At 38.8% G+C, this 26,909-nt stretch overlaps 1 protein-coding gene across 8 annotated transcripts in view; it reads right to left on the minus strand.

Moving 5' to 3' along the window:
* CACNB2 (calcium voltage-gated channel auxiliary subunit beta 2) overlaps window positions 1-26,909 on the minus strand; it is a 257,991-nt gene that overhangs the window by 37,238 nt on the left and 193,844 nt on the right. For all 8 annotated transcript variants that reach the window (XM_074834404.1, XM_074834379.1, XM_074834394.1 and 5 more), the window contains one exon: window positions 2,405-2,527. In XM_074834404.1, coding sequence (XP_074690505.1) covers window positions 2,405-2,527 — 123 coding nt within the window. The remainder of the gene's footprint in view (window positions 1-2,404; window positions 2,528-26,909) is intronic.

A 26,909-nucleotide genomic window follows, 5' to 3' on the forward strand; every position in this document is an offset into this window, starting at 1 on the left:
GCCATTATATGGATCTGCTCTATGGTATACATGAAGTCTGCAGAAGTAGTATTATCAACCTGATAAAAGATAGATAACTAAAACCCACCATTGAAATCTGAACAGCCACTGCTTTTTTATGCTGCCCTACAGTACAACAGACTACTATACAATAACATTAATTTTACTACAATTAATAGAAATGCTAAATCCATAGGAATTTTTTCGTCATACAAAAATAAAAGCATGTGGAATTCACTCCTGCAAAGTCTCAAAGCTAAATGCTGTGTCAGTATATGAAAAGGAGGATAAGATACTTTTGTAAGTAATAATACCACACATCATAATACTTTCCAATTTTAAAGCAACACTGCATTTTATAGTCAAATATGTTTTTTTTACCTTTCATCTGCATAAATAATTAAAGTTTGGACATTTCGGTTCTCCCAGCACTAACTATAGGGAGGACCAAAATTACTGAAGGAGCAGTATCTGGTGAAATACAGAGTCCTGGAGACCAAGCAGGGCATGGCCATGGAAGATGGAGGGGGAGGACACTGCTGTGCAGGGCAGGGCTGCTGCTTGGGACACCTTCCTTCCTGAAGAGATTCGATCTGCCCAGATGCACCAGCCGCTGCCAAACACAGGACCAGAGAGTCCAAGTCCAAGTCTGACTCCTTGCAGGCCCCTTCCCACCTCTCCATCCCAGCGGTGTACCCGGTCTGGGCACAGGATCCCTTCTACAACCCAGACCTGGCCTAGCACAGCTAGACAGTCAACTTTCCTTAACTGCTTAGAGAGGTATTTTTAAAGGCAATTAACGCAGAGTGCCTGTTATATTACAACTGAAGCTGCAAAAACATTTTAATCTATTTTTCCATTCCTCAGTGCTACACTCTGCCACAGACAATATAACAACGCAGCTGAGCTAAGCTTCCTTTCGAGTCATTTCTGGAGATCCAGAAAAGTTCATGAAAATTTTCTTCCTCATTTTCAACCATGCACATTTACATCTGAGTCTAAGTTGTGCTATGAGGAAAAAAACATAAATTGTAACAGAAAATCTGCAAACACACTTTCTGGTTCATATGGAAACAGGGGAAAGACTTGATGAGAGGTCTGAGATTACCAGCCTGTTTGAAATGCAGATGGAATAGATGATACAAAATCATTTAATCTAATCAAACTGAGCTGTATTTCCAGTGCTTCCAGACTCACCAGAGAATGCTGATGGTTTATTTTTGCCAGGAGGCTTTTGTCACGAGACAGAGCAGAACAATTCTTTTGCACTATCATCAGACAGAAGACATTTCCTTCACTACATACAGTTCAAATCCAAATTATCCCTTTTTTATGTGTTTAATATATATGGAAAATTATGATCATTAGTCATCAGTATGAAGGCACTAGAAGTCCATTTCTTGTGTTTCCTTAGTCTCTCTCCACCTGTATTTCTACCTGCGTATTAGGAAAGTTTCTTGCTTCCGCAAAGCACCTGCACTAGAAGAATCACTGTGCATCATCAGTCATAACTACTGAGGGATTTTTTGATAATCTAAAATGGGGCAAAGATATAATTTCAAATGCATGGCTAAGTTGCTCTCATCATTAAGCTAACTTTCTAGTCCTTCTGCTATAAATTTCCATTTCCAGATGGACCATTTTGTGACAAAACACAATGGAATATGACCAGAAGCTGGGAAATCTCATCAAATGAGGGAATCATTCAGAAGGGAGCAGTGAGTTGCTAAGGAGGGTCTGTATGGGAAAGTTACCAAGTTATTTGGTTTGGATTGACTTGCAAGGAGCAGAGAAAGAAAGTGACTTTAGGTGTTTGAAACTGTAAAACTGAAAATTTTCAAAGCCAAACTACAGGAAAAGAAAACCAATGCAGCAAATGCAAAGCGCCTTGCTTTGCGCACCTTGAAACATCACATCAGTTCTTCAGTATATAACTGTTAACAAACTATTGTCTGTGCCAGGGAAGTAACTTCAGTGAAAAAAATGAGACCTGAGGATTTTTGGGTCAATTGAGATTCAGTCACACAAATAAAAGAGAATCAACCCTTGGCTGCTGAATCAGAATGAACCCTCGGAGTACTGGAATGGTAAAATGCAGAAATATTGTATCATTGTATAGGCAGATGTAGATTTTTAAAGCTCTAAATAATTGATTTTTACTAGAGAAGAAAAGCACTCGCTTTCCAAACTTCATTAATTTGATTGTAAGTAATTTGTGCCACTGCTTTTATAAGAATAGTATTTCAAAGAACATTCAGTTCCTTATCTACAGCTACCTTATTTATATAACATTTGCATAGTGCTTTGACAATATGACGTGTTATCTTAATGTTAAGAAATAATAGTACCACTACTTGAATAGATCCTTAAAGAGATATCCACTTACTCCTCTAGTTTTACTTACTTCTTTAACATGAAGAAAATCTTTAGCCTCAAATGAGATGGCCATGCCTGGGACTGGAACATCGTCATCGTGAGCTGCACTGTACCCAACATTTGTCCGAACTGCAAATGCAACAGGTTTTGTCTGCAAAACAAAAGATAAACAGCATGAAGATTTCCCTCACAAACACATATATATGCACAAACATATACAGAGAGGATGATTTCTGTAAGTTATCTTTTTACAATAACAAAAATTAAAGAACTCTCAAAGCATCCATGTAAAACACCATGGAGTGTCACATTTACTTACCTCAGTTATTTAGTATCAACACATTTGATAGAATACAAGATTTTTTCTAGATACTAGTGCTCTGAGTTCATTTGGGATAAGTCAAATCACTAATGAGAAATCATAAACCAGTTGGCAACCCATATACTATGCTCAGCTTACAGTTCTGTTACCATGCTTGCCCCGAGCTACAGAGGAGCATATGCCAGCCCCAAGTAATCTTCAGGGAAGTAACAAATTAGAAGAAGCCCCTCCAGCAGCTGCCAGTGACCCCTAAGTAAGACATCTCATGGCAGAGCCATTCTGAGAGTGCAGTAATGTGCCCTCAGATCATCGGGTCATTACCAAATACCAGCCACAGACAGATTTGCTGGTTCCAATAATTCATGCTAAAACCTATGCTGGTAATTGATACCAGTGAGTTTTTTTGATACCAGGATTTTCACAAGTTTTTCAAGAGGAGATACAGGATTTTCACAAGTTTTTCAAGAGGCAGTTTCAGGAAGTCAGTGGCCCCCCTGGCCCCACAGCTGCCTCCAGCCTCCTGCACAGCTTCTCCTTCCAAGCCCCACCAGTGCTGAACACCTTTCTGCACAGGTACAGTTAAGCAGGTAGTAAAAGCTGCTATCCAGCTCAGCCCGGCCTATACCTATAGAGGGCTTCCTCTTCTCAGAAGTACACCAGAACACAGGAGAACAACCTTTATTCTGTTTATTCTACACCAAACAACACCTTGAGCTTGCTCTCCCAACAGAATATCACACAGTATCCCTGGGACACACCGTTGTCTTACCCCAGGCTAAACTTCTAGCCAAAAATCCTCCACACTGCTTTTATGATCTAGTCTGAAGTCCCTATACATTACGGCTGGCAAAATATTTTTAAAGGCGTGAACTGAGTGTTAGAGGTGCTCAAAAATGATTGAGGAAAGCATGACATAACTTTTCATCTTAAAATATACTAAAACTTCTACCAGACAACAATTTTAGCTTTATTAGTTGGCATCCATCATCACTTTGCCTTGGCTAAAAATATAGTATTTTGCTGAGATGACAAGCAAAAAAATACCTCATTTCCTACATAAGGAACTGCTTCCATTTATTCTCAAAAAAGAGGACATGAAAATGCATCCCCTACTTCATGACAGCAAACCTGAATACTTGAAACCAAAAATCATGCTGTATTTTCTGACTACCAAAAATCCCTGCCTGCTCTATCCAGGATTACTCTGACAACTGGTATAGTGCTAGAGGACAGAAATCTGCCATATTAAAATACATGATAAAATAATGAGGGAGATATATAAATAAATCTAAAGACAATATCATGCCACTTGGCCTGGAAAGGACAGTTGGAAATAAAGGGAAAGAAGGTTCCCTGTTGTTTAATTTAGGTCTAATGTGCTATAAAAGCCACAGGGTTCCAATAAAGCAGATTTTAAAACTCCTTAAATAGGCCTGTATTTGAATGAACTACCACAGTCCAACAATTTACATCTAAGTGCACGTTCTAGGAAGGCTTTTTAATTTAGAAGGAGAAACAATAAGCTCTTTCATAACAGTGGGGTCAAGAGAGTCTCTGTGTCCAGAAGTGAAACAGGCAGTTTCAATGGAAATAAATTTTGGACAGGGATTGCAGAATGGGCTTTATGTTTATGTGGTATTCTGGATCTAAATATGTATTTGTACAAAGAGATGATTAGAAAATTATTGGAAAAGGACCTCATCCTGTCTATTCTTTCTTCTGGAATTAGTGGAAAAATCTTAACAATCTTAAGAAAGGATGGGTAGAGGGCTCTAAAGACTGAAATTGGTACCATTAAACAGTCATTTATTTAAACTGGAAAGCCTATGGCAGACTAAAAAATTAAATACAACTGAATATATTTACAGGTTGAAATAACACATCCCAAGAGTTCAATGTCTTTCTCGGTGCTTAGCCACAATTAGAATATTGCAAATAATCAATTGCTTTTCTTTCCAGGTCATCTGTTCTAGAAAAAAAAATAAATTAACAAATGAAAGTACTATGTGAAACTCAATAATAAAATAAATAGTCATTTTTTAAGTGCCTGTTTTCTTTCAACAAGGAAAATCCTATTGCTGTTAGAACATGCTGGAGATGTTACTCGATAGATATAGGTTATATAAACAACTTGATTATATTTGCGCTGTGCAAGAGAAAAAAGTTCAAATCAGAAATAATATTTAAAAAATACACAGACACAACTGATAAGTGGATCAAATTAATCCATTAAGGGGACAAAATGTAGAAAAACATGTATAACAAGAAGGAATCGCTTTAGATGAGTTTACTAGATGTTCTTACTTGCTACCATCCTGTCTTAGAAAATGATAGCCACAATTTTTTTATATATAAAAAAACCCACAAAGAAAAAACAATAGCTGGTTTAACTCATTGTGTTGGGCATCTTTCTCATACCCTGAACTCTTCCAGTGTGCTGCAAAAGGAGTTTAGGCACCTAACACAAATTTCTGGACTCCAGTATGAGAGAAAGGTATGTAAATGCTACGCACACATGTCCCTTAATAAAATCATCTTGTCATTACACAGATGAACTGTTGGAAGGGCATCAAGATAGATTATGTGTTCATGCTTACATTTTTGAAAATGGGCATTTATGAGAATGATCATCCAAAAAATAAAATTCAGTGATTCCTCCACATCAACTTAAAAACCTTGCAGTGTTGATGCAACACAGGTATGTCCACTTCCTAACAGCTCAAATTCGTATCTTATTCAGCTCCTCTACAATCCTCTCAGTTGTTACTAGCACTCAGTTACCCTACGTAAAAGACAGCTAACTATTGCAGAACTAGGCATGCCACAAAGGAAAAATGTAGTCACACAGGCACTGAATTCAGTGATATCATGCATCTTCCTTAAAAATAAAATATAGCATAAATTACTGGGTTTTAACATTCATACAAAACCCCAAAACTTTCCTGAATTTAAAAATTATGGACTAACAAATTTGATGCTTTCTATGCTATTACTCACTTCAATACTGAAAATACAGATATGAATAAGCATTAAGATGTCAAATCTCCTAAACAATATTTCATAATTAAATAGTAAAGCATGAAATAAATCATTCATTGTTATTAAGAATGATCTTTTTGTAAAGCATAGTCAACTGTCATTGTAGAAATGTATCTCAGAACAAGAATAGAAATATTAAGGAACAATCTTTGCTAAACACTGATAGGGGCTATAATGTGCTTGCTTATCAATTCTCACATTTGCTATATCCTCTAGTAAATATAAAAAATGCTCAACAGAGTACTGTGACTTACTCCTAATAGTATCAGTGGATGAAAGACTTGAAAATCTCTGCTGCATTGCAACAAACAGACATCTTCAGCAAGTTAATGTCCTTGACATACTTCTTAGAAATGATCTAAAATTTCCTATTAGTGGGCAACACCTGACTACCCAAGAAAAAGAGAAAAATGGAAACTACTTCAGAACTATCTTAACATAAAAGATAAGTAGCAGGTAAAAAATCCTTTGTCATTTTCTGCTATTGAAAAGCTAATGTAAAACTCTGAGTAGAAAAACAAAGCAGAACACTGAGCTACAGATCTTTACAGAAACAGCATGTCCCATTTTAGATACTTGTCATACTGGTAGAAAGGGAGACTGAATTACCATGGGATTAGACTACAATAATTCACCTAATTGAATATTTAAAACTAATTAATTTATAAAAGTTAAATGCTAGTCTTTTTACATAAATAAATAATTCTGAAAGTTTCAGAGAACTGTCAAATTAACTACTTTCTTCTTTTCTTGAACTACATTGTCTTGAACTAAAAAAATCCAGTTCTGTAATTAGGGTTTTATGTCAAAAAAAATCTTTTTTTTTTGACATATGCAAATATCTGTTTTAAAATATAACTAGCATTTGCTTACATATTCTGAAGTTCTAAAATTAGACAGGGTCAAAACAGTTAAGCACTTTTTGTTCGTTCTCTAAATCTCCATGAAAATATGATGGCAGTTTAGCACTCAGTCAATCCACAGGCTGAACTACAAGGACAGATGCTCCCAGATGTTAAACAGTTTAACATTTCATCTCTCTCAAGAGAAACAACGTAGCCTGAAAAAGTTCCCTTATCTTCAGAATGAACATTTCCACCTTGTCTTCCTTTTTCTCCCCCGTTAAATAAAACATTCAACAGACCTAACAACCCCATAAGGAGAACCGTAACCAGACCATGAACATTACTATCATCTGTACCACCAGGACAGCAGGGAACACACTCTGGAGTGGGGTTCTTCATGAACCAATTTCAGCTTCTGATATAAACTCAGAATACAAATCAACAAAACCTTATTCACCAACTGTTAAACCAACTTTGGCTGTACGCTTTTGGTAACAGACATAAATTAAAGTGGGACTAGGGAGAACTTACTTAAAAGTAAGTTTTTCCATCTGGATCTCACATCTTCCTTTTGGTTCACAAGTTATATTCACTTCACACATCTTCACGCCAAGCCTCATTACTAAGTCAATACTATTTACAGTATTATTATACTGTACTACTTATATTCTCTTACTCTTGTTTCATGGCTAACTTTTATTCAATGCATGCATGAGCATTTGTACATTGTCTCTGTCTCAGTCAATTTGTCAGTTTAAATAAGTTTGCACCTGCTTGGTTGAATTTGTATTCGAGAAATATATCACCCAATAACAGAGCAAAATAATACAATCTGTTTTCTAGTAATGTACTTACAACATGTCAGGACCCTTTTTTTCCTGTAACTCATTTCAGACTTTTTATGCTGTGCCATAAACCCAGTGGATGCAGCCCCTGGGGATCCCAGCCAAGCAGGCGAATTTCTGACACAAAATTTGCTCACAGAACGGGTCATGTCCCTCATGGCCACTAATTTTGGGAATGTTGCTTGATAATCGAGGCATCTCTATTCCCCATCCACTATCAGAATGTAGAAAACCAGATTAGAGCATTCTTCAAACCATTTTCATTCACATCTGAGGTTGGCCTATGTGAAGCAATGACTATGACTACAGAAATTCAAGCAAGGCTTAAGGCTGCCTTTGCTTTCTTCAGCAGTAGGTGATGAGGATCTGGGGTCTCTGATACAACTAATTTCTCACTCTATTACATCTTTTCCACAGTAGACGTACACTGCATTTACACCAGTTTAAATGAAACCAGAATGCTAAGCATTCATCTTTTATGAAGGCAATGCCAGCTAAGTCAAGAACTGACTCAGAAAATTACTTCAGTTATCATTTTGACAAAGTGCTTGTCGAAGTTGGCATCAGTGTTAAAGTTCGGAAAATTTGTCTCAAAGCAAGTCTTATCCCTTACTATTTCTACATAATGCCATGAATCCTTCATCATATCCACTTTTCAAAGATGCCTGTAACCTTATCCTGAAAGCAAGGAATTATTTTTCTCTTGGGTAATGAATATAACGGGTCTCTCTCAAAACACTACTAGCTTTACACTGATGAAAATTTAAAACACCACACAATTTTTTTGAGATGAAGAAAGATGATACTACTACTGAACTTTTCATTAGTAGTCTTGGTAGGGAATAAATATGTCAGGTCATGACCTGTGTTTGGCACTATTTCCACAGAGTAGCCCTGTACATAGTATTTGGGCCATAAGCAATATTAATACCCCACACAGGACAAAGATCAATAGCAATGTAATGGCCTGATAACTGGCATCTTAATTAATTGAGCTACTCAACGATTTTTTTGGGTCAGTCTTCACTTGCAAGGGCTCCAGCCATAAAATGCCAAGTTGCAGAAGGTAAAGGTGGGTATTGGGAGAAGGAAGAACTGCCCACTGTAGGAGAAGATCAGGCTTGAGACCATCTAAGGAACCTGAAGGTGCACAAGTCCATAGGACCTGATGAGATGCATCAGAGGGTCCTGAGGGAACTGGTGGATAGAGTGGCTAAGCCATCATATTTGAGAAGTTGTGGCAGTCCAGTGAAGTTCTGCTGATTGGAAAAGGGGAAACATAACCCCCATTTTTAAAAAGAGGGAAAAAGAAGACCCAGAGAACTACAGGTCAGTCAGTCTCACCTCTGCACCCAGTAAGTTCATGGAGCGGATCCTCCTGGAAACTATGCTAGGGTACATGGAAAATCAGGAGGTGATTGGTGACAGCCAACAGGGCTTCACTAAGGGTCAAATCGTGCCTGACAAATGTGGTGGCCTTCTACAACAGTGTTACAGTGTTGGTGGATAAGGGAAGAGCAACTGATGTCATCTACCTGGACTTGTGCAAAGCATCTGACACTGTCCCACACGACATCCTTGTCTCTAAATTGGAGAGATGTCGAATTGATGGATGGAGCACTCGGTGGATAAGGAACTGGCTGGATGGTTGCACTCGAAGACTTGTGGTCAAGGGCTCAACATCCAAGTGGAGAGCAGTGACGAGTGGCGTTCTTTAGGTGTCATTATTGGGACCGTCGCTGTTTAACATCTTTGTTGGTGACACAGACAAGTGGGATTGAGTTGGCAATTTTGACGATGATACCAAGCTGCGTGGTGCGGTTGACACGCTGGAGGGAAGGGATGCCATCCAGAGGGACCTGGAGAGGCTTGAGGGGGCCCATGCAAACCTCATGAAGTTCAATGACGCCAAGAACAAGGTCCTGCACATGGGTCAGGGCAATCCTAAGCACAAATACAGGCTGGGCAAGGAGTGGATTTAGAGCAGCCCTGCAGAGAAGGACTTGGGGGTATTGGTGGATGTAAAACTGACTGAGCCAGCAATGTGCACTTGCAACCCAGAAAGCCAAAATGCATTCCGGGCTGCATCAAGAGAAGCGTGGCCAGCGGGTCGAGAGAAGGGATTCTCCCCCTCTACTCCGCTCTTGTAAGACCCCACCTGCAGCACTGCATCCAGCTCTGGGGCACCCAGCATAAGAAAGTCATGGACCTGCTCAAGCAGGTTCAGAGGAGGGCCATGAAGATCATTGAGGGGCTGGACAACCCCCTTATGAGGACAGGCTGAGAGAGTTGGGGTTGCTCAGCCTGCGGAAGAGAAGGCTCCGGAGAGACCTTATAGCAGCCTTCCAGTAGTTAAAGGGGGCTACAGGAAAGATGGGGAGGGACTCTTTATCAGGGAGTGCAGGGATAGGAAGAGGGGTAATGGTTTTAAACTGAAAGAGAGTAGATTTAGATTAGCTATAAGGAAGAAATTCTTCACTGTGAGGGTGGTGAGACACTGGAACAGGTTGCCCAGAGAAGTTGTGTATGCCTCCTCCCTGGAAGTGTTCAAGGCCAGGTTGGACGGGGCTTTGAGCAACCTGGACTAGTGGAAGGTGTCCCTGCCCATGGCAGGGGAGTTGGAACAAGATGATCTTTAAGGTCCCTTCCAACCCAAACCATTCTATGATTCTATGATTTTGCCCTGCTGTTGACAGAGTCAAATATATAAAGCAAAAACAGTTCAAAACCTAGATGTTTTACAGAATTACATGATTTTCATGATTATTCTAAAGACGTTTACAATGTTATGAAATATATAATATCACAAAAGCATCTCAAGAATGGAAAAATAAGAATAATAAAAGAACTTTCCTATATTTTTTATTTTGTACACTAATTTATACATCTGTTACACAAGAAACAAAAACCCACTAGAGTACGCAAACTATTCAAAGGAAATTTATGTCCTAAATGCTGAGTATTGCTGGAGCCCCATTACAGATGAGGAACTGTCCAACCGCTAACAATAGCATCTGCTCAGCAATCTCATTGCTAAGAAAGCAATGACAATTCACGGGTGTTGCAATAGGAAATTGGAGTATACCTACTGCCACTAAAAGTAATGATCAATAATATGACTTCCCACCAAAGATTAGGCCTTCTTTTATTGGTGTGGGTGTACATATCAAACAAGTCTGGTAGCAAAACAGAACAATTGAGGTTGGAAGGGGCCTCCAGTGTCACCTAGTCCAAGCCCTGCCCAAAGCAGGTCTGGTTAGATCAGGCTCCTCAGGGCTGTGCCGAGGCGAGTCTAGAGCACTCCAAGGACAGACCCCACAACCTCTCTCTGCATCCTGCTCCAGTATTTGACCACCCTCAGAGTAAAAAAAAAACATACAGGAATTATAGTTCACTCATATATCTATGAGTGAGGGACATAAAAATCTATAATGAACAACAAATACTGGATTTTATATTCCAGTACAAGGAAAATGATGTGTTATTATAAGTGGAAATCACCAATTTCCAGTTTTAATTGCAAGTGGTCTAAAAAGAGGGTTTTTTTCAACCACTAGATTGTGTGCGTGTGTGTGTCATATACTTATTTCTGATTAAGACAGAAGTTGTATTACTTTCCTACAGCAGATAGAACTGCCTGAGGCTCATGTCTTGGATCAGTGTCTCCCTGTGCCAGGTGCTGTACTCAGCACTTCCAACAAAGTGAAGGAGCTGAAAAACTACCGTACAGTGGGAGAACAAAACACAATAAAATTGTAGCTAATAAGTAACAGCTTAAGTACAACAATGGTATAATGAGATTCAAACTCTTCTGAATTATTAAGGCCTTTTGATAGCATGGATCTCTCCTGAGGGATCTGGGAGACAAGTGGTCAGCCAGAACATATAGTTCTGGAGCCAAACTTCATTACTGACTCAGGCACTGAGATATTACCTGATCTGAGTACATGTGACCGTGTATTTTCAAAACTATGGCAATGTGAACTATGTCCAGCCATTACCAGTGCTTGAACTACTACATTACAAAGGGTTGGGTCACCAAATTCTTGCCTAGGAAACATCACAACTGCTGCTCTCTGGTGCCTGACACTAATGTGCACCCTCCTGCAAGAACAGACAGAAAGGAAACATGAGCATTATACAAGCCACCACCACGATCAGCCTTCCTCTTCGACTCCAAGCAAGCTGTAAATGTCACTGCATGGAAAGTCAGCTATTACAGCTTAAGTGTGATGTTCCTTAGGATTGAGGCCCACTGGTGAAATTCCCTGAGGAAATCTTTGAATCCTTCCAGTTCCTTGGTATCCCTGCTACAGCAATGCCTGCTCTCAATACTAAAGAAGGAAAATTTAACATATCCAGATAGTACAAAAGAGAGTCTGCCAGATCCATTTTTTCTTAACAATAGGTAGGCTTAAGAGAAATTTTTTTTGTCCTCTCGTACTCTCTAGAGATACTTTTGTTACTATTTTAGCTCATCTTCACACACAGCTTGAAAGTCATGCTTCCTACTTCCTTTTACGAAATTGTATTTGAATAGAGAGTCACCGATGTCGGTTTACATTCAGCTCAGGAGGCAGCAAAGACTGAAATAGCTTTAGTGACGCACACAGAGCTTTCTCATATGAGCGGGGTCTTTTTTTATTAGAGCATAATGCCAAAACTCATTGGTGGCCATGTGTTGTCTGCATGCAAGTGTGCCAGAAAGGTGGCTCTTTGGTACCACCCACCTGGGGAGTTAACGGGAACAACTGGAAACAGGCATAGCTGAAAAAGTCTGTTTGTGCTTACTGAAAACATGCTTATTCTGGCAGCATAAGCCAGCAGATGAAAACTGTCGTTTGCAATAAAAATACTGTGCTGGGATTTCAAGTTCTTTTTTTCAATGTCACAAGTGAGGACATTTTATGCTTATGAGACATTTTAAGCTTATGAGACAGCATTTTAGTAGATCTTAGCTTTTTGGCTAAATTGAGTTTCACATAGAGAAAAGATCTGCAGTAACATTTTCAGGCTACGCACAAACAAAAATTCTCCAGGAAAAGCATAAATCTGTGATACAGCAAGCTAAAGTAAACACTAAATAAATCAACAGTGCAATGGCTGGTTAAAAATGTAGATACTGTTATCAAAAGGTCCTTAAAATAGCTGTATCACTGAAAATGTTTCTTAATTATTATGCATCCAAGTTTTATTGCTACTTCCAATATTTAAATTTTGCACTTCATCTTTTCAACTGGATCAGAAAGTTTCTATGACTGCTAGAGCAAAAGATCAATGTTGTTAAAATTTTACACTTTTACATTAAATGTTAAGCACGTGTTTTCTAAAAAACTATGCTGAAAAATTCTTCTTTTATTAGAGACATATATTTTGTAGCTAGACTGCTCTATTTCCAGGAGTTATATGAATATATGTTCCAAGGATGATATTTTTGAGTTTGAAAAGTCAAATGTTGTATTAGCTCGTAACTAATACGCTGAATGAAAACTGAGAAGTTATGTCAGCACATGGTAAACACTACAGCTGACTCAATGCTCCTGCCCCCTTCACATGATTACATTTTATGGTCATAGCTTATGTTATCCTACTCTTCAACTGAGTACCTATTGTTTCTGTAGGTCTTGCATCCTCTGAGATACTTCTCATATGTAAATTCAAATGGAATCTCTACTACAAATCTCCCTGACAGCCTAGATACGTACAGAAATTATAACACATAGCACATACATTTAAAGCTGTGCTAAAAGAACATTTATTTAAGTTGAAAGTTAAACATCCCAAACTTAGGAAAAGTGAAAATTGAGGTACCTTTAACTTAGGGGAACAGTGATGGTATCTTTAACTTAGCCCTCACTATGCACAGTATTATGGTACAATCATTAACTTCATATATTCTCCCTTGCCTCAGTACTACATCTTGCTTGCACACAGGAAGGATCTCCCCTTGTGACAGATCAAGAATATACGAAACACAAGGAGCTCTCTATAGTATCCTATACTCCTCCAATAGATTATTTTTTGCCATCAAAGAGTGAGGCTTACCCAGTTCAACAGAGAAAGGCAAGCAGTCTCTAAGGGATGATTTCTCTCTCTTAAAATGGCATGAATCACCTTTTTGCCTCTCCCTATCCCCCAAGAGGAGAACTAAAGCACCAATCCCTAGTTATCCAGGCATACCAAATCCTACCCACTATTAAGTGTTATGGATGGATGGATGGTTTCTTAAATTTTTCACTCAACATTAATGGAAATTTTTGATCTCAATCTGTGACTTAGCAGCCCAGCTGCAACACTATAAGGCCAAATAAATGCTTGCACAGCATTAGATAGCTTCTGCACAAGGCCCCACAAAACCAAGAAATCATTAGAGAAGTGAATACTTCTCTCTTTTTAATATGCAATAAATACAACACTGGACCACTACAAGAAAGAGAACAAGAAAGGAGAAACAAAATAACCAACAACTAGTTGTTAAATATAATCAGACTATAGAGTAAAGACTACAGCATTATATATCTTCACAGGAAAGTTAAGCTAGCACAAACCCCTTTACATCTTTCATTTTGTAGCTCTGGAGTACCTGATATGGTATACTTAGTTTGGGTTTTTTTAATTTAATTTTGTGTGTGTATGTGCAGTTTTCTACATTTAAATAAAACAAACAACAAAAAGATCACTTAAGTAATACATTTCTAGTGTCACGCTGACATTTTCAAGCACCATCAGTACAACTGAAATCTTTATATCCACTGCCAAAAACTCCTTGCAACTTCAATCACAAAATTAACAGACTGCAAACAGTTTAATATTCTGTAAGAGAAATAGCACTAGAGTTGAGGCACACTTTTGGCTGTGCTCTTCTCAAATATTCACTGAAAGCAGAACAACTGTGAGACTTGGGAACTAGAGATATTTAAAGCAAAGCTAATCAGAAACGTAGTTTTATCTGAAATTTTGCTCTTTTTTTTTTTTTGACTTTTTTTTTTTTAAATAAAGTTTACCTGAAGCTGATACTAGCATATAAAATTTTGGCAGAATGACAAACAAAGTAAGAATAAATTATATATCACTAACTTATTCTATTATAATTCTCCTCCACCTATTGCAACTCTCCTTTTGCCCTTTGGGCAAAACCACACATCTTGAGTTCTCAGCCTGGCCATCACTGTGGCTGTGCACATCTAGGAGACCATTGAGCACTACCCCTGCGCCTTCTGTTTGCATGGAAGAGTTCCCAGGAGGTTAGCTGTTGCACTGCAGTTCTCCTGTCCCGTTATAGGAAGAGTCATGGCCTTGCCCATATGTTCTGGAGACCCTTTTCTTCCAGAAAATCCTCCAAAGATTTAGAATTAAGTTAGAGCAGCACTAGGGCTTCTCTGACATAAGCCAGGAACCAAGCAGAATCATACAGAGGAGAAGCCAGCATAAGAGTGGCTAAAAATGAGGCTTTGGGGCATTCTTTGTCTGAGCCATGCCAAGAGCAGCCCATAATCAGGGCCTAAAGATTTAGGAGAGTTCTCATCCCATTTCTGTCCAAAAACACTCTCTCACAGTAATGTGTTACAAATGGAATTGCTTCTCTTCAATATTTTCTAATATTCTTATTTACTTTTCCTTAAGACATCTCATTTGGATTCCTTGCTTGGAGCACAAGATAAAACAGGTTTCCTGGTGGGTGTATGAGATGCAAGAGTGAAGTGCTGTGATGATGATATCCTTGCAGAATATATTATACAGCTGGTGCACAGCTAGTCATCTAGCCAGCAGATGAAACAGTAGCTGGCAATAAACCTTACTCTTATTATAGCTGTGGAGCTGCTAAGGTTTAATTCCAGGTTGGATGCAGCAAGAGTTATTACAAAAGCATGAAATAAAATGACACAGAATTGTAACAATTTTATCTTTGTAAGAGAAAGGGACACAGCATCAAAATGCAAAGTGATGTTAAGAATTCTAATTTGGGTTTCTAGGCATTTTCAATTTACTCTATTTTCTTCAGCTCAGTGGACTGAATTTTCTGTGGGTATACAGGGATGTACTTCCTTAGGTTGAACCAAAACAAGTGGAGCAGCCCATGCTCAGGGAATCAACCTTAGCAAGACATACCCTTGTATGATACAACTGCCTATCTACACAGTTGTTTTAACGACAGACAGCAGGTATTACACATACTAGCATCCTATTTATAAGCAGCTGTCATTTACATGCTCAACATTACACAGGGCTTTACATGCCTTCACCTGCTGTTGCAACAGGTTCTCCGGGAAGGAAACTGCCCCTGGTGTGAGACTCAGCCCTTCTCCCTTCCAACCCCTAAATTGTCTTCCCCTTTGTTTTGTAGTGCTTAGATTGTATTAGAGAAACCCAAAATTTAGTTTCTTTCTCATCGTCACATACTGTAGAGGGAAGAACACCCGGAGAAGGACAATGCTCATCAGGGAACACCATCACTTTTCCAGCTGGCTCCCCCTATACTTTCTTCCTCTCTTTCTCTCCTCTGTTTCTTTCTTATTTTTCCTCCAAAGCACCTTTCACTATAAAGAGTTGATGTATGCCATCAACTGTGGATCTGGTGGTACAGCTTTGTGCATGCAAGTGTGCCTCAGTACCCTTTGTGCATCAATGCCATTTACATGCAACATAAATAATTAGTGGACAGTAAATATGGTTTGCTAATAAGCAACTAAAACCCTGCATACTTTACAGCTTCTAAAAGAACAATTTTAAAATTCTGTATCTTTCCTCTAGTATCAAAATTATATAAAATCCATGGCTATACTCCAAGCAGATCTGCAATCCTTTCTGAATTACTGGTAGTCAACCAGAAGGTTGCAAATGGCCGTTATGGCATAACTCATGTGCACAAAGTGACACTGGGGATACAGGAAAACAGATGGTAGAATTCTGCTCACTGTTTATTTTTTTAAACTTAATTTTATTAATAGCCATATTCCATTTCCATATTTACTTAAAGAAATTAAGAGACTGGAGTGAAGCTTAAAAGTAGAATATTAAACTGCAATGTTCTTAAAACATTCTGGTTTTTTGAATAAAACTTTTTACAAGATATGGAGAATGGAGAGACAAAATAAAATCAGTAGGTATTATTTAAATAATGTATTTTAATCTTGTTTTACATTGATATTTCATCCCAAATATATACACTTCTTTGCTAGTGTGAATAACTTTTTTAATTGGTTGATTGGTATCAAATTCAAGATTTCTAGTACTTGTTTTTACAGCTTTGTTCATTTTTTGAGTCAGACATTGGAAGAGAAAGCATGCTTTACTGGTTTTCATCTACAGTGAATTCTTTTCTGCCTAATGGGAATAAAAACTACATAAAATGAATAAATATAAACACAATATTAATGTGGATTTTTAATTTTTATATTACTTTAATGCAACATTAGCTTAAGTTTTAAAATATTCATTGTAAAGTAACACCTATTTAATACAGTGCATGACATCATGATGGGTTTATACAGGTGAGTTTCACATGAAACAATACACAGTGTACGTAATTAATCACCATCCTTTCATCTGTTAAAAACTGAAGACAACTAACTCATCTGTTTACATGTCACTAAACAATTTACACAAATTTTTTGCTGTCACTTTGTCTTCTCACCAATATGGTAACTGAAAGCAACTGAAAGTCCACTGCATAACAAAAATCATGCCTTAATTAACAAAACAGAGTTGTGTGATAATTTGCATAATTAGAATTTACATGAAGGAGATAGCATTTTCTGGAAAGGAAAAGAAAGATGTTTCCTAGCATAACAAATATGTAGACCTTCTCTAAGGTTCAGAATGTACTGTGAGGTAGACAGTTGAAAGTCTCTGATTTAAAGATAAAATTAAAGGGGGAAAAAAAAAAAAAAAGGAAGCCCAGAAAGGGAAACGGAAAAGACATGTTATAAGCAATCAAGTCTGGTGAAGATGAAAAGGGTTTTATTCAAATAATTACCAATCATCTAAAGACAGGTCATTGTCTTAATGGCATATTTAAACTATGTAGACTTTTACTGAGAATGCAGTCAAGCAGGGTAAGAGTAACACCTTTGAATGTACTGGAAACCACAACTGGGGAAAACAAAATAAAAAGGGCTCTTCTAGGTTTGTTTCTAACCAATTGGTAGAAACTGTTTAAGAACATGAAAGTGGAAAGAAACAAGTGCTTATGAAACAGAACAACTCACCAACAGCAAGGAAAGAGTGATAACACGAGAATGAGTAACACGGAAAGTGATTTTAATATAGTTTCAGTGTATTCTCAGGTATAACTGCTTCCCATGGGAAGCAGTTCTCAAGATAAAAATTAGTTCAGGAAGCTGACATGTCCTCAGTGAAATAATATTAAGGGCACAAGCACAAACTAACCTATATGGAAAAAGATAGAAAGTACATAACCTGAAATTTAAGAAAGAATACTAAAGGGGAAATTAATATGAATACAATAGAAACAACAAAAAGGGGAAAAAAACCAGCATAAAATTATATACAATTAGTTAGCAATATTAAAAATATCTTCTCCTACTGCTTTTAATGTATATTAATAGTAAAAGATCAAGAAAAGATTTCTCTCACCCAAATAAAAAAATCTAAAACTATGTTCCTGACAAAGCAGAAATACCACGGATATTTGGTTCAGCCTTCAATTTTCTAGAAGTTCGATATTACTTCATATTTAAAGGGGAAAAAAAACAAGAAAAAAACCCAACCAAACAAACTAAAAAAACAAACCCAAAAAACCACACTGATGATGAAGGAGTAAAAATTAAGGGTAGATAAAGAAAAGCACAGGTGAGGCAAAGGTTTTATAAAACTCCAGCTATAGTATAGTTTGCTCTGGCGATCTTTGAGCCATAGTAAGTGGGAAACAGGACTATGACAAAGGGAAGAACAGTCGAGCTAACTTCAGTTTCTAGAAAAACATAAAATAAAAAGCTTATGCAGAGAAAGCAGAAGATAAGGAAAAACTCTATAACAAATTATGACACACAGCCCTAACTCCTTTCTACAGGAGAATACACAGACAGACAGCAGAGAACCCTCTCTCTGCTGGACTGACTGATGCTCTGAACTTTGTTCCCCTAACAGTCTCACAAGAAAGCTTTAAAAGTGTTGCTGAAATAAGGGGACTGCACAATGGATTGGAAAAGTTAACGGTAGGTTGCTATCAAATATGTAAGATGGATTAATTTATTTTCAGCAGCTTTGTATCCCTTGTCCATTAGTATTCAGTATGTCCACTAACTATTGGGGTGATGGGAACAGAATGACCTTCTTAAATCTACAGATTATACTGAACTGACAGAAACTAATAGAACTGTGGCAGAAAGCAGCAAGACTTCAAAACTGTATTTCTAAACTGGAAGAATGATCCAAATGAAAAACAGACCACAGTTGAATCAGGAAAGCTGATGACCAGACAGCAGTCATCGACTCCATAAGTACAAAACGTTTAACTGACTCGACGGTTGTCCTCATGGCAGTATTTAAGGACTGGATCACAATTAGAAGTGACTGTCATACATGCCTGAAAGACAGTACACCATAGTAGATGACCTGGTAAAATACAGCCCACGTGGCCCAGTACAATCTTTTCACATGATTCAAGAGGGGCTGGGGCCTGCACCATCATGGCATGGTGCTTCAAGAGGGTGTAGGAAGAAGAGAAATGGTTTGGACAGGAACAGCAATCATGATTAGAGGTGTAGAAAACAGCAAGGAGGACACAGAAAGATTACTTACTTCCTAAGTGCCAGAGGTTTTAAGAGTAAGTTAAACAAATACCTAAAAGGAATTGCTTAGGTACAACTCATCCTGAGCTGATGTAGAAGAACAGACTTCTTGGGAATGCCTTGAAATCCCTTTAAGTCTTAATTTTATTTTACAGTGTGAGCTCTTTCACATTTACATAAGTGTATTTTAAAAACCAAAATATGTCAATCTTATTAAACTCATTTAATCTTAGATTTTATCTCCAGTCTTTGTCAGCTATTATGTGAAAAGTGTGATCATTTAACACTACTTAAATATTACACCAAAAAAAAAAAAGAACAAGAAAAAAAAACCCAGCAGGAAGATGAACAGCAACCACCAGGCAATGGACTGTAGAACTTAACATTCACAGAACACTCGAAGTTTCTCTCTGTTTCACTACTTCCACATGCTTGGTCAAACTCATGCTGGACTTCATGGAGTCACCAGCACAGCTAATCTCTTCTCTCTTGTACATCTCATACTATTGTTTTCTATGAACAAAGATATTTCTAGTGAATTATTTTTTACCTGTTTTTTGTCCCCAAAGCAAACAGATAGGCTCTATATACATATATATTGGGTTAGTTAATTATCCTTTTCTGGTATTCTAAACTTCTCACGTGTTTATTAATGTGGCATCTAAGTGTTATATATTAAAATTCGTAAAAGCGTTTATATGCAGCTCACAATGGCAATATGCAGGCAGGGAGAGAAGCATAAAAAAAGACCCAGAGTGACAGAAGGAAATATTTTTTATCTTGGATCCTAAAAGAGACAAGGAGGGATTTATTTCATCTGAAAAAGTTACTAAGTTGCTAGGCAAAAAACAAGCCTTAAGGAAAAGACCAATCCTACTCAGGGCAGAAGTCACCTTTCACATTTTGAGTTTTCTCAATTTCATTAAGTTCATTGTTCTAGTTTTAAATAGTTTAGGGAGTTTTGAGGAGACTTTCAGGTTCAGATTTCAGGAAGACTTTTTTGTTTTGTTCCTGTCACTGTGGTAAGACGGACAAGAGAGGACCATGGCAAAGGACCTAAGTCACCAGAAAGAAGAGTCAAGTCCTTGCGTGCAGGTAGATTGCTCCTACAAGAAGAGCTGACCGAGGCCTATTTGCTGCAACTGCTGCTCAGGTCAGACAGTGACGGTGCCAACTGTAGAAGGCACAGCTGTAGAATATAGACCCAGGAGAGATGGAAGGAGCTGCAACCCAGGTGTCTCGAGTAGTGAATATGGTACATCATCTAGGGAGGAGTGAGACGGCACACAGGCCAAACACCTATATATTCATCACTTCTAGACAACCCAGATCATGAGACGCCACAAATGACTTTACTGACAGAGAGACTGAACTTCTGGGTAGTATGGCAGCTTGGAGAGAAGATATGGAAAAGAAGGAATCCCATGCAAGGGTTCTGGATGCCCTCAATGGCACTAAGCTGTTTCCCAGATACAAAAAAGTATGTGCTACTAACACTTTTCTTTAATATATGAAAGGTTTGTCCACTGTATGAAACTGAGTAGAAATAGTGATGTGCTGCCTCAATAGTCAAACAAAAGGCTCTAGATGTATTTAAATGTGTCTCCAGAGGACATAGCTCACACCAGTAGTTCACACCAGAAAGTACTTCTGCCTGTGCTAGAATAGCCCTAGAGTACTATTGACTAAGTTTAAAGCAAATAAAACTGTAAGGAGGTAATTTGGGGAACTAGTTACAGTTTGTGGGGAAATCTGGGAAAGCAGCAAAGAAAGGAAGGGAAGAAAATGTAGAAGCACTTGGGCATCTTTTCTGATTGGAGAAGTAGCAAGTTAGCCTTCAGCACTGAGGTTGGTTGTAGGTAAAGGACATCACTCTGCCTTGCATGGGAGGCTGCCACACAGGCTGATGGGTGTGGGGAGGGTAACATGCCTTGGTGGGAAGCACAGGCCAAGATCCCCGACCCCATTAGGAAAAGGGTTAGATTAATACTGAAGAGACAGTCCCCTCCAGGGACACACAGGGAGCAACCCACAGAGAGAAAATGTCACTCTGTGGTAGGTCAGGTCAGGTAGCAACTTACTGAGACACAGAAAGTGTGGAAAAGTGGCCCATAAAGCCTTCCTTGATCCCTCACAATAAATGGGCTACCCGTGTTTGTAGGGAAGAGAAATAGATGAAGCCAATCATGATGATGAGCAGAAAGGTCCCAAAAAGACAGAAACAAAGTGGGAAGTATGTCAGGAGATGGAAGCTCAAGAGAAGCCAGAAAAATAGCCAAACCTCCTGGATTGCTGAACCCAAAGGACAGTACCAGGAAGCTAACGTTAGTGTTCAGCCCTGCCCCCAGAGTCAACCTACAAAACCTAAGACACAGAGAGAAAAGCATCAGGTATCTGCTATTCCCAGGCTGGTCTCAATCCTAAAGCCACCAGACAGTGCAGTGATTTCAACACCCACGCTCCAAAGAAACAGGCAGGGAATAGGACAAGAGATGTGAGCAAGGTGGTACTCTGGAGAGGCATTTTGTTTCAGGATATCTGATGCAGGGAAGCTAACAGGAGAGTCAGGTAACGATGCCTTGGCCTCCATGGGCCAGACAGGGAAGTGTTAGAACTTGCTGAACCAAAGCTTTTTACACCCACCAGAAATGTGACATTTAAAACACCCTTAGGACTGATAAAACTGCCACAGAGGAGTAATAAATAAATAAAAAGGCAAAGAAGAGAGAAGGAGTGAGACAGCTTAAGCTGTGAAAGAGTGTGTTAGGAGAGAAATTTATGGGACGCTGTTCTGTCACTTGTCTTTGAGCAGAGGCTGACTGAGCTCACTGCGATATTGGAAGCAGCCCCAGCACGTGAACTAGTACCACCCTGCATCACAGCACTGCTCATGGAGAAAATTACTTAAAGTAGCAGTAGATCTGGCCTTTAGCTTTACCGTGACTACTACAGAGCTCTCCCCCAACTGGCAAAAGCACAGCAGCCAGCAAAGTAAGGAGAGAGCCTGTCGCTCAAAACGTATTTTAGAATTCATTCCCTACCCTCCTTTTCCCTCTACTTTCCCCCCACCTTCAACTGTTGTGCCAAGCATTAAAAGAAGGTCATAAGTGCAAAACTGTTCACTATGTGCCTGCTCCATGCAGCTTGGCAGACCTTCTTGCTAAAATGTGTGTGTGTTAGACCCAGGGGTCACAGAGAGGAAGAAAAATCTGGTAAGTGACCAGAATCTTAAAAAGCTCAGTGTCACAATGAAATGCAGCTACTGAAGTAGCTGAGGCATTTTGAAGGACAGTTGCCTGGCCTCAGTTAGACATTTTTGTCATGCTCCCCATCCTCTCCGACCACAGCCAGGTAGGCATGAAACAACTGAATCCTGGCAAGCGCAACCCTGGGTGGCAGGGCTGGCCCTGGCTATGCTCCCAAAGTCAGAAGCAGCTGCTGGTCAGGCAGCATGTCTGCCACCCTCTGTGTCAATTGGGGATTTTTTTGTTGTATAAAACGAATAAAAAAATAAATTTCCAATATAAAAAACCCTATCTTTCCCAGTTGTTTGCACTTCTGTGATTGGAGGTACAAAACAAACACTGTGTAACTTTGCTCATCAGTTACAATTGCAAATTGATTCCTTTTGTTGATTCTCATTTTACGTTACAAGTCAAAGGCAAAAGGTATAAACAGAGTTTAAGTTGGAAGTAACATTTTTATTCCCCCTTTTTATATTCCAGCTCGGTATAATGCGTTCTGGCCATGTAACTCAATGTTCTCATAAACCCCTCGCAGCGCAACCCTTTCTGATTTACCAGCACCAGTATTATTTACTCACACTTTTTCTTCTTTTTTTTTCCTGCACAGGATCAAATTAGCCATTTCTGAATTCAAAAGGAATAAGAGGATATTGGGTTTATATTGGTCTTTGTATTGAAACTGTATTTTTCTTTGATTCTGACATTCAGAAGCACTGGAATTATGCAAAATCAGCAGACCAAAGGAAAAGTGTTTCTGAGGCTTTTACACTAGGTGCCCAAGGGAATGAGGTTCATGGCATCCTATTTGGAGGCTGCATGTGACTGTCCTCTGATGCTTGCCTGTGCAGCCATCCCAGAAACTATGACCTCTGCACCCAGTAAGTTCTCAGCCTTTCACACAAATTTGATAAAGCGAGTAGAAGTCTATACATAGCAAGCTCTCTTAAGTTTTGTGATGATAGGTGAGCAGGTAAAGCAAAAAAGGTGTAAACAGTGCCACTAAAGCACAAATGTCAACAACATTTTTCAGTCAATTAAAAGTCAAAGTAACCGGAAAAGAGCATTTAATTGTAGTACTGGAGAACTTTGTTTTGATGGTGGTACAGTAACATGACAACAAATAGAAATTCAGTATGAAAAAGGATCGAGGTCTACAGACTACATTTGTTATCCTAAATATCAAGTTAAGTATTAAATGTGACAAAAGGCAACATCAAGATATTCTGTGGAAAAGCTGTGTTCTTTCAAGCAACCTGTGAGAGTGTTTTTCTGCACTGTGTTACAAGCAAGCAGTGATGAGCACACTGCCTTTCACCAGCTTAGTACATTATACCAGATTTGAGCCATTAGCATTGAAACCAACCAACGAATTCCTCAGGAAGCAGAAGCCATAGCTGACCCAGTAACCCTTGAGAGGCTTAGGAAAAGCTTAGAGCCTTTAAAAGCATAGCAGACACAACACCCAGCATATTCTCCATCATAAATACTGTTTCCTCTCTGGAAAGAGAGAATCCTACCACCACCTCAGTGAAAACATCTTGAAAGACACATCCTTCTTCTCAGAGGAGGATATTTAGTCAGACTGCTGAGAGAAGCACCATCCCATGGGACGCAGGAGGGCAGGGAACAGAGGGAGGGGACTAATTCCTGGGAAAATGCCTCATGAGGTCAGGAGACTACTGCTGATCAAGCCAAGAAAAGGGACGCAACTGTTCCCAGAAGGAAGAGGGAAGGAGCAAACAACATGAAACCTTTAACCTTTTTGTTCACCGTATCAAAGTGGTCAACCAAAGGGTAATGGTAGCTGACTAGCTTTCACATCCCACAACCTCACAAACCACTAAAACCCCTGGCCTTGTCATTTCTCTCCTGTCAGCATTTCATGAACTGTTTCAAGTATTCTGAAGATTTTACCTTTCCTGGTTTTTTTTTGGTTTGGTTTTTTTTTTTTTTTTTCCAAATTATAAAGGAACTCTTCTATTAGATCACACTGGCATAGGTCTGTTTACTTTTTTTTGTTCTTCATCTTACACATACATCACTGGGTGAATGAACTCAAAGCTATCAACGTCTGACTTTAAAGAAAAAAACAATCCAGTTCATTACAATGAAACTTGTACCCAGTGCCAAGAATAGAAAAAGGTCAAAAGGCCAGGAAAGTAAACTCCCATGTCAAACCAGACCTGGCATTTCTGTAAATGGGCAATGCATATGAAGGAAAGAACTAAAATCTTTCAAGGCTTAGAAATCACTACCCTTTCCTCTGCATACAGAGGACAATGAGAACATTCACATGTAACTGGAGCCTTTGAGGTGCAGGCTAAAGGGTATCCTCTGAACAGACAATATGACAATATCTTGACATTATAATAAGAAAACTGTGACTTATCTGTGACTTTTTTTTTTTAAAAATAACATAAGCTATGGAAGATGTGTGACTTTTCTGTTCACCTTTACAGGCAACTTACATACAGGGTAACTGTGCTCCCAGACAGAAGACATAAATGAAGACAGCAATGAAGATATGCCAGTTCATGGATGATCTGCCACTCCTATGCACTTCACAAGTTCCCATCCTTAAAATGAACACTGTAGCCCTTCACACAGCATGTCTTCCCTCTTCCCACTAGGACATCCAAGAGCTCTCCAGCTTCAACTATATGCATCTTCTTGGCCCTTACAGGCCTTTTTGCAGCTTAGAGAAGTTCCCAGCAGGCTCCCGGATTTCACTGTCCTGACCCCATTCCTCCAGCTTAGGGCAAAAGCAGCAGCCAAAACCTCCATTGCTGCTTTGGCTGCCAGGCTGTGGGGGCAAAGAACGATCCCTCTCCACTGCCCGGTCCAGATTCAGCCTTTCCAACCCAGCTGCTCTCTTTGTCTCCAGCACTCCCATTCCTCAGAAATCTCACTGACCGCTGCAGTGCTCTAAGTGCCTCCTCCCATTCACAGTATCATATCCCTGCTCCTTCCTGGCTCCCTGGTTTCAGAGAGGATGGAAACTAATAGCACTTTCTGAGCCAAATTTCATGGTTGCAGTGTTAGACAACAAATTACTCAAGTGAAAAATGCAAGTGTGAACTGTAAAAACAACTGAAGAAACACTGTTTTTTGTCTTGTCCAAAATGCAGGTTATAAAAATCCTTACTGAACTTAAGGAAGTTCATTAATTGTGAAACAGCAAGGTGACAAAGGAGGAAGCCCAGATCCTTAGAGCATGGCCAGCTCCTGCCCGAAGGGACAGGGTGGCACAGCTGTCAGTGGGTGCTGCTCTGCAAACGCGCCCCCAGGACAGCGGCTCCCAGAGGCTGCAGTCTGCTCAGCCTCCAGGGGGGCTCATGCCTCCATATGGGGCACAAAAATCCTCACCCTCTTGTATAATTCAGCTAAAATACAAAATTGAACACACAGTATGTGCATTACGTAATTATTTAAGAAAATACTGTACAGGATCTTAATCAACAAGACTGTTTAGGGTTAAGACTAAGCAGATATTCCCACCAGAACCGTTAGGAGAGATGCTGCTCTCCAATCTCAGTTATGGCATAGGAAAGGCTGCTATGAAAACTAGCTAAGGGAAAGCAATTCAGTATCTCCTAATTTTGTAAGCAGTCCATGAATGACAGACCCTCAGCCTCTCTGCTCCTGTCATTTGACCAATTTTCTATTTCCAACATAAGAAGTGGAATTGTGCTACAGGCTGCTAATTTTTATTTCATTTACTTGTGCCAGTATGCGACTAAGCTGTACTGATCAAAAGTTATAGACTTCTTGCCTCAAATGATGCTTATAAATTGATTTGGATTAGGGAGTCATGGGTTTTAATCAAATTATCAGCAAATGACTTTTAGAAAAGTATAAGAATAGTTTTACTTAAGTTACATAAGAATTATAGCAACCACTTTCCGAAAGTTATTTTAGCTCAGAGAAAGTTAATCTTCTCAGTCTCTTGGGGGGGTGGGGAAGGGGAAAAAAAAAAAAAAAAAAGACAAAACATGATTTTAATTCTTTAAGTAGTTTCATCCAAACCTGTAAGGAATCAGATGCTCAATTTTGCCTCTGACATGTCCTGGCAGACAACTTCTATATCTGTCAGAAAACTCCAGGAAAACTGGAAGTACAACTCATTAAGATACAATAATCTATAGGGTAAAAATCAATAGTAAAGTATCCTCTAAGGTACTATCATGACAGGAGAACATAAGTAACTAATGGACTGTTTTCAAAGTGTGATAAACTAGCTTCTTTGAAATCATATCTATTGCTAATTTAAAATAAAAATGTATTTTATAAAGATGTGATAATCAAATGAGAATGCTCAAAACAGAAAAGTCTCTTTTTTTCATTACATTAATTCACCAGTAAAAATCTTGCATTTAATGCAATATTCTTGATTTTCAATTAGCTATCCAAGTATATGACTATATAATCAATTCCAATTTAGCAGGGTTACTGTTCCCCATTCAATGTTACTATTTCCATTAGCA

This window comes from Strix aluco, chromosome 1, assembly GCF_031877795.1.
Source record: "Strix aluco isolate bStrAlu1 chromosome 1, bStrAlu1.hap1, whole genome shotgun sequence".
NCBI lineage: Eukaryota > Metazoa > Chordata > Aves > Strigiformes > Strigidae > Strix > Strix aluco.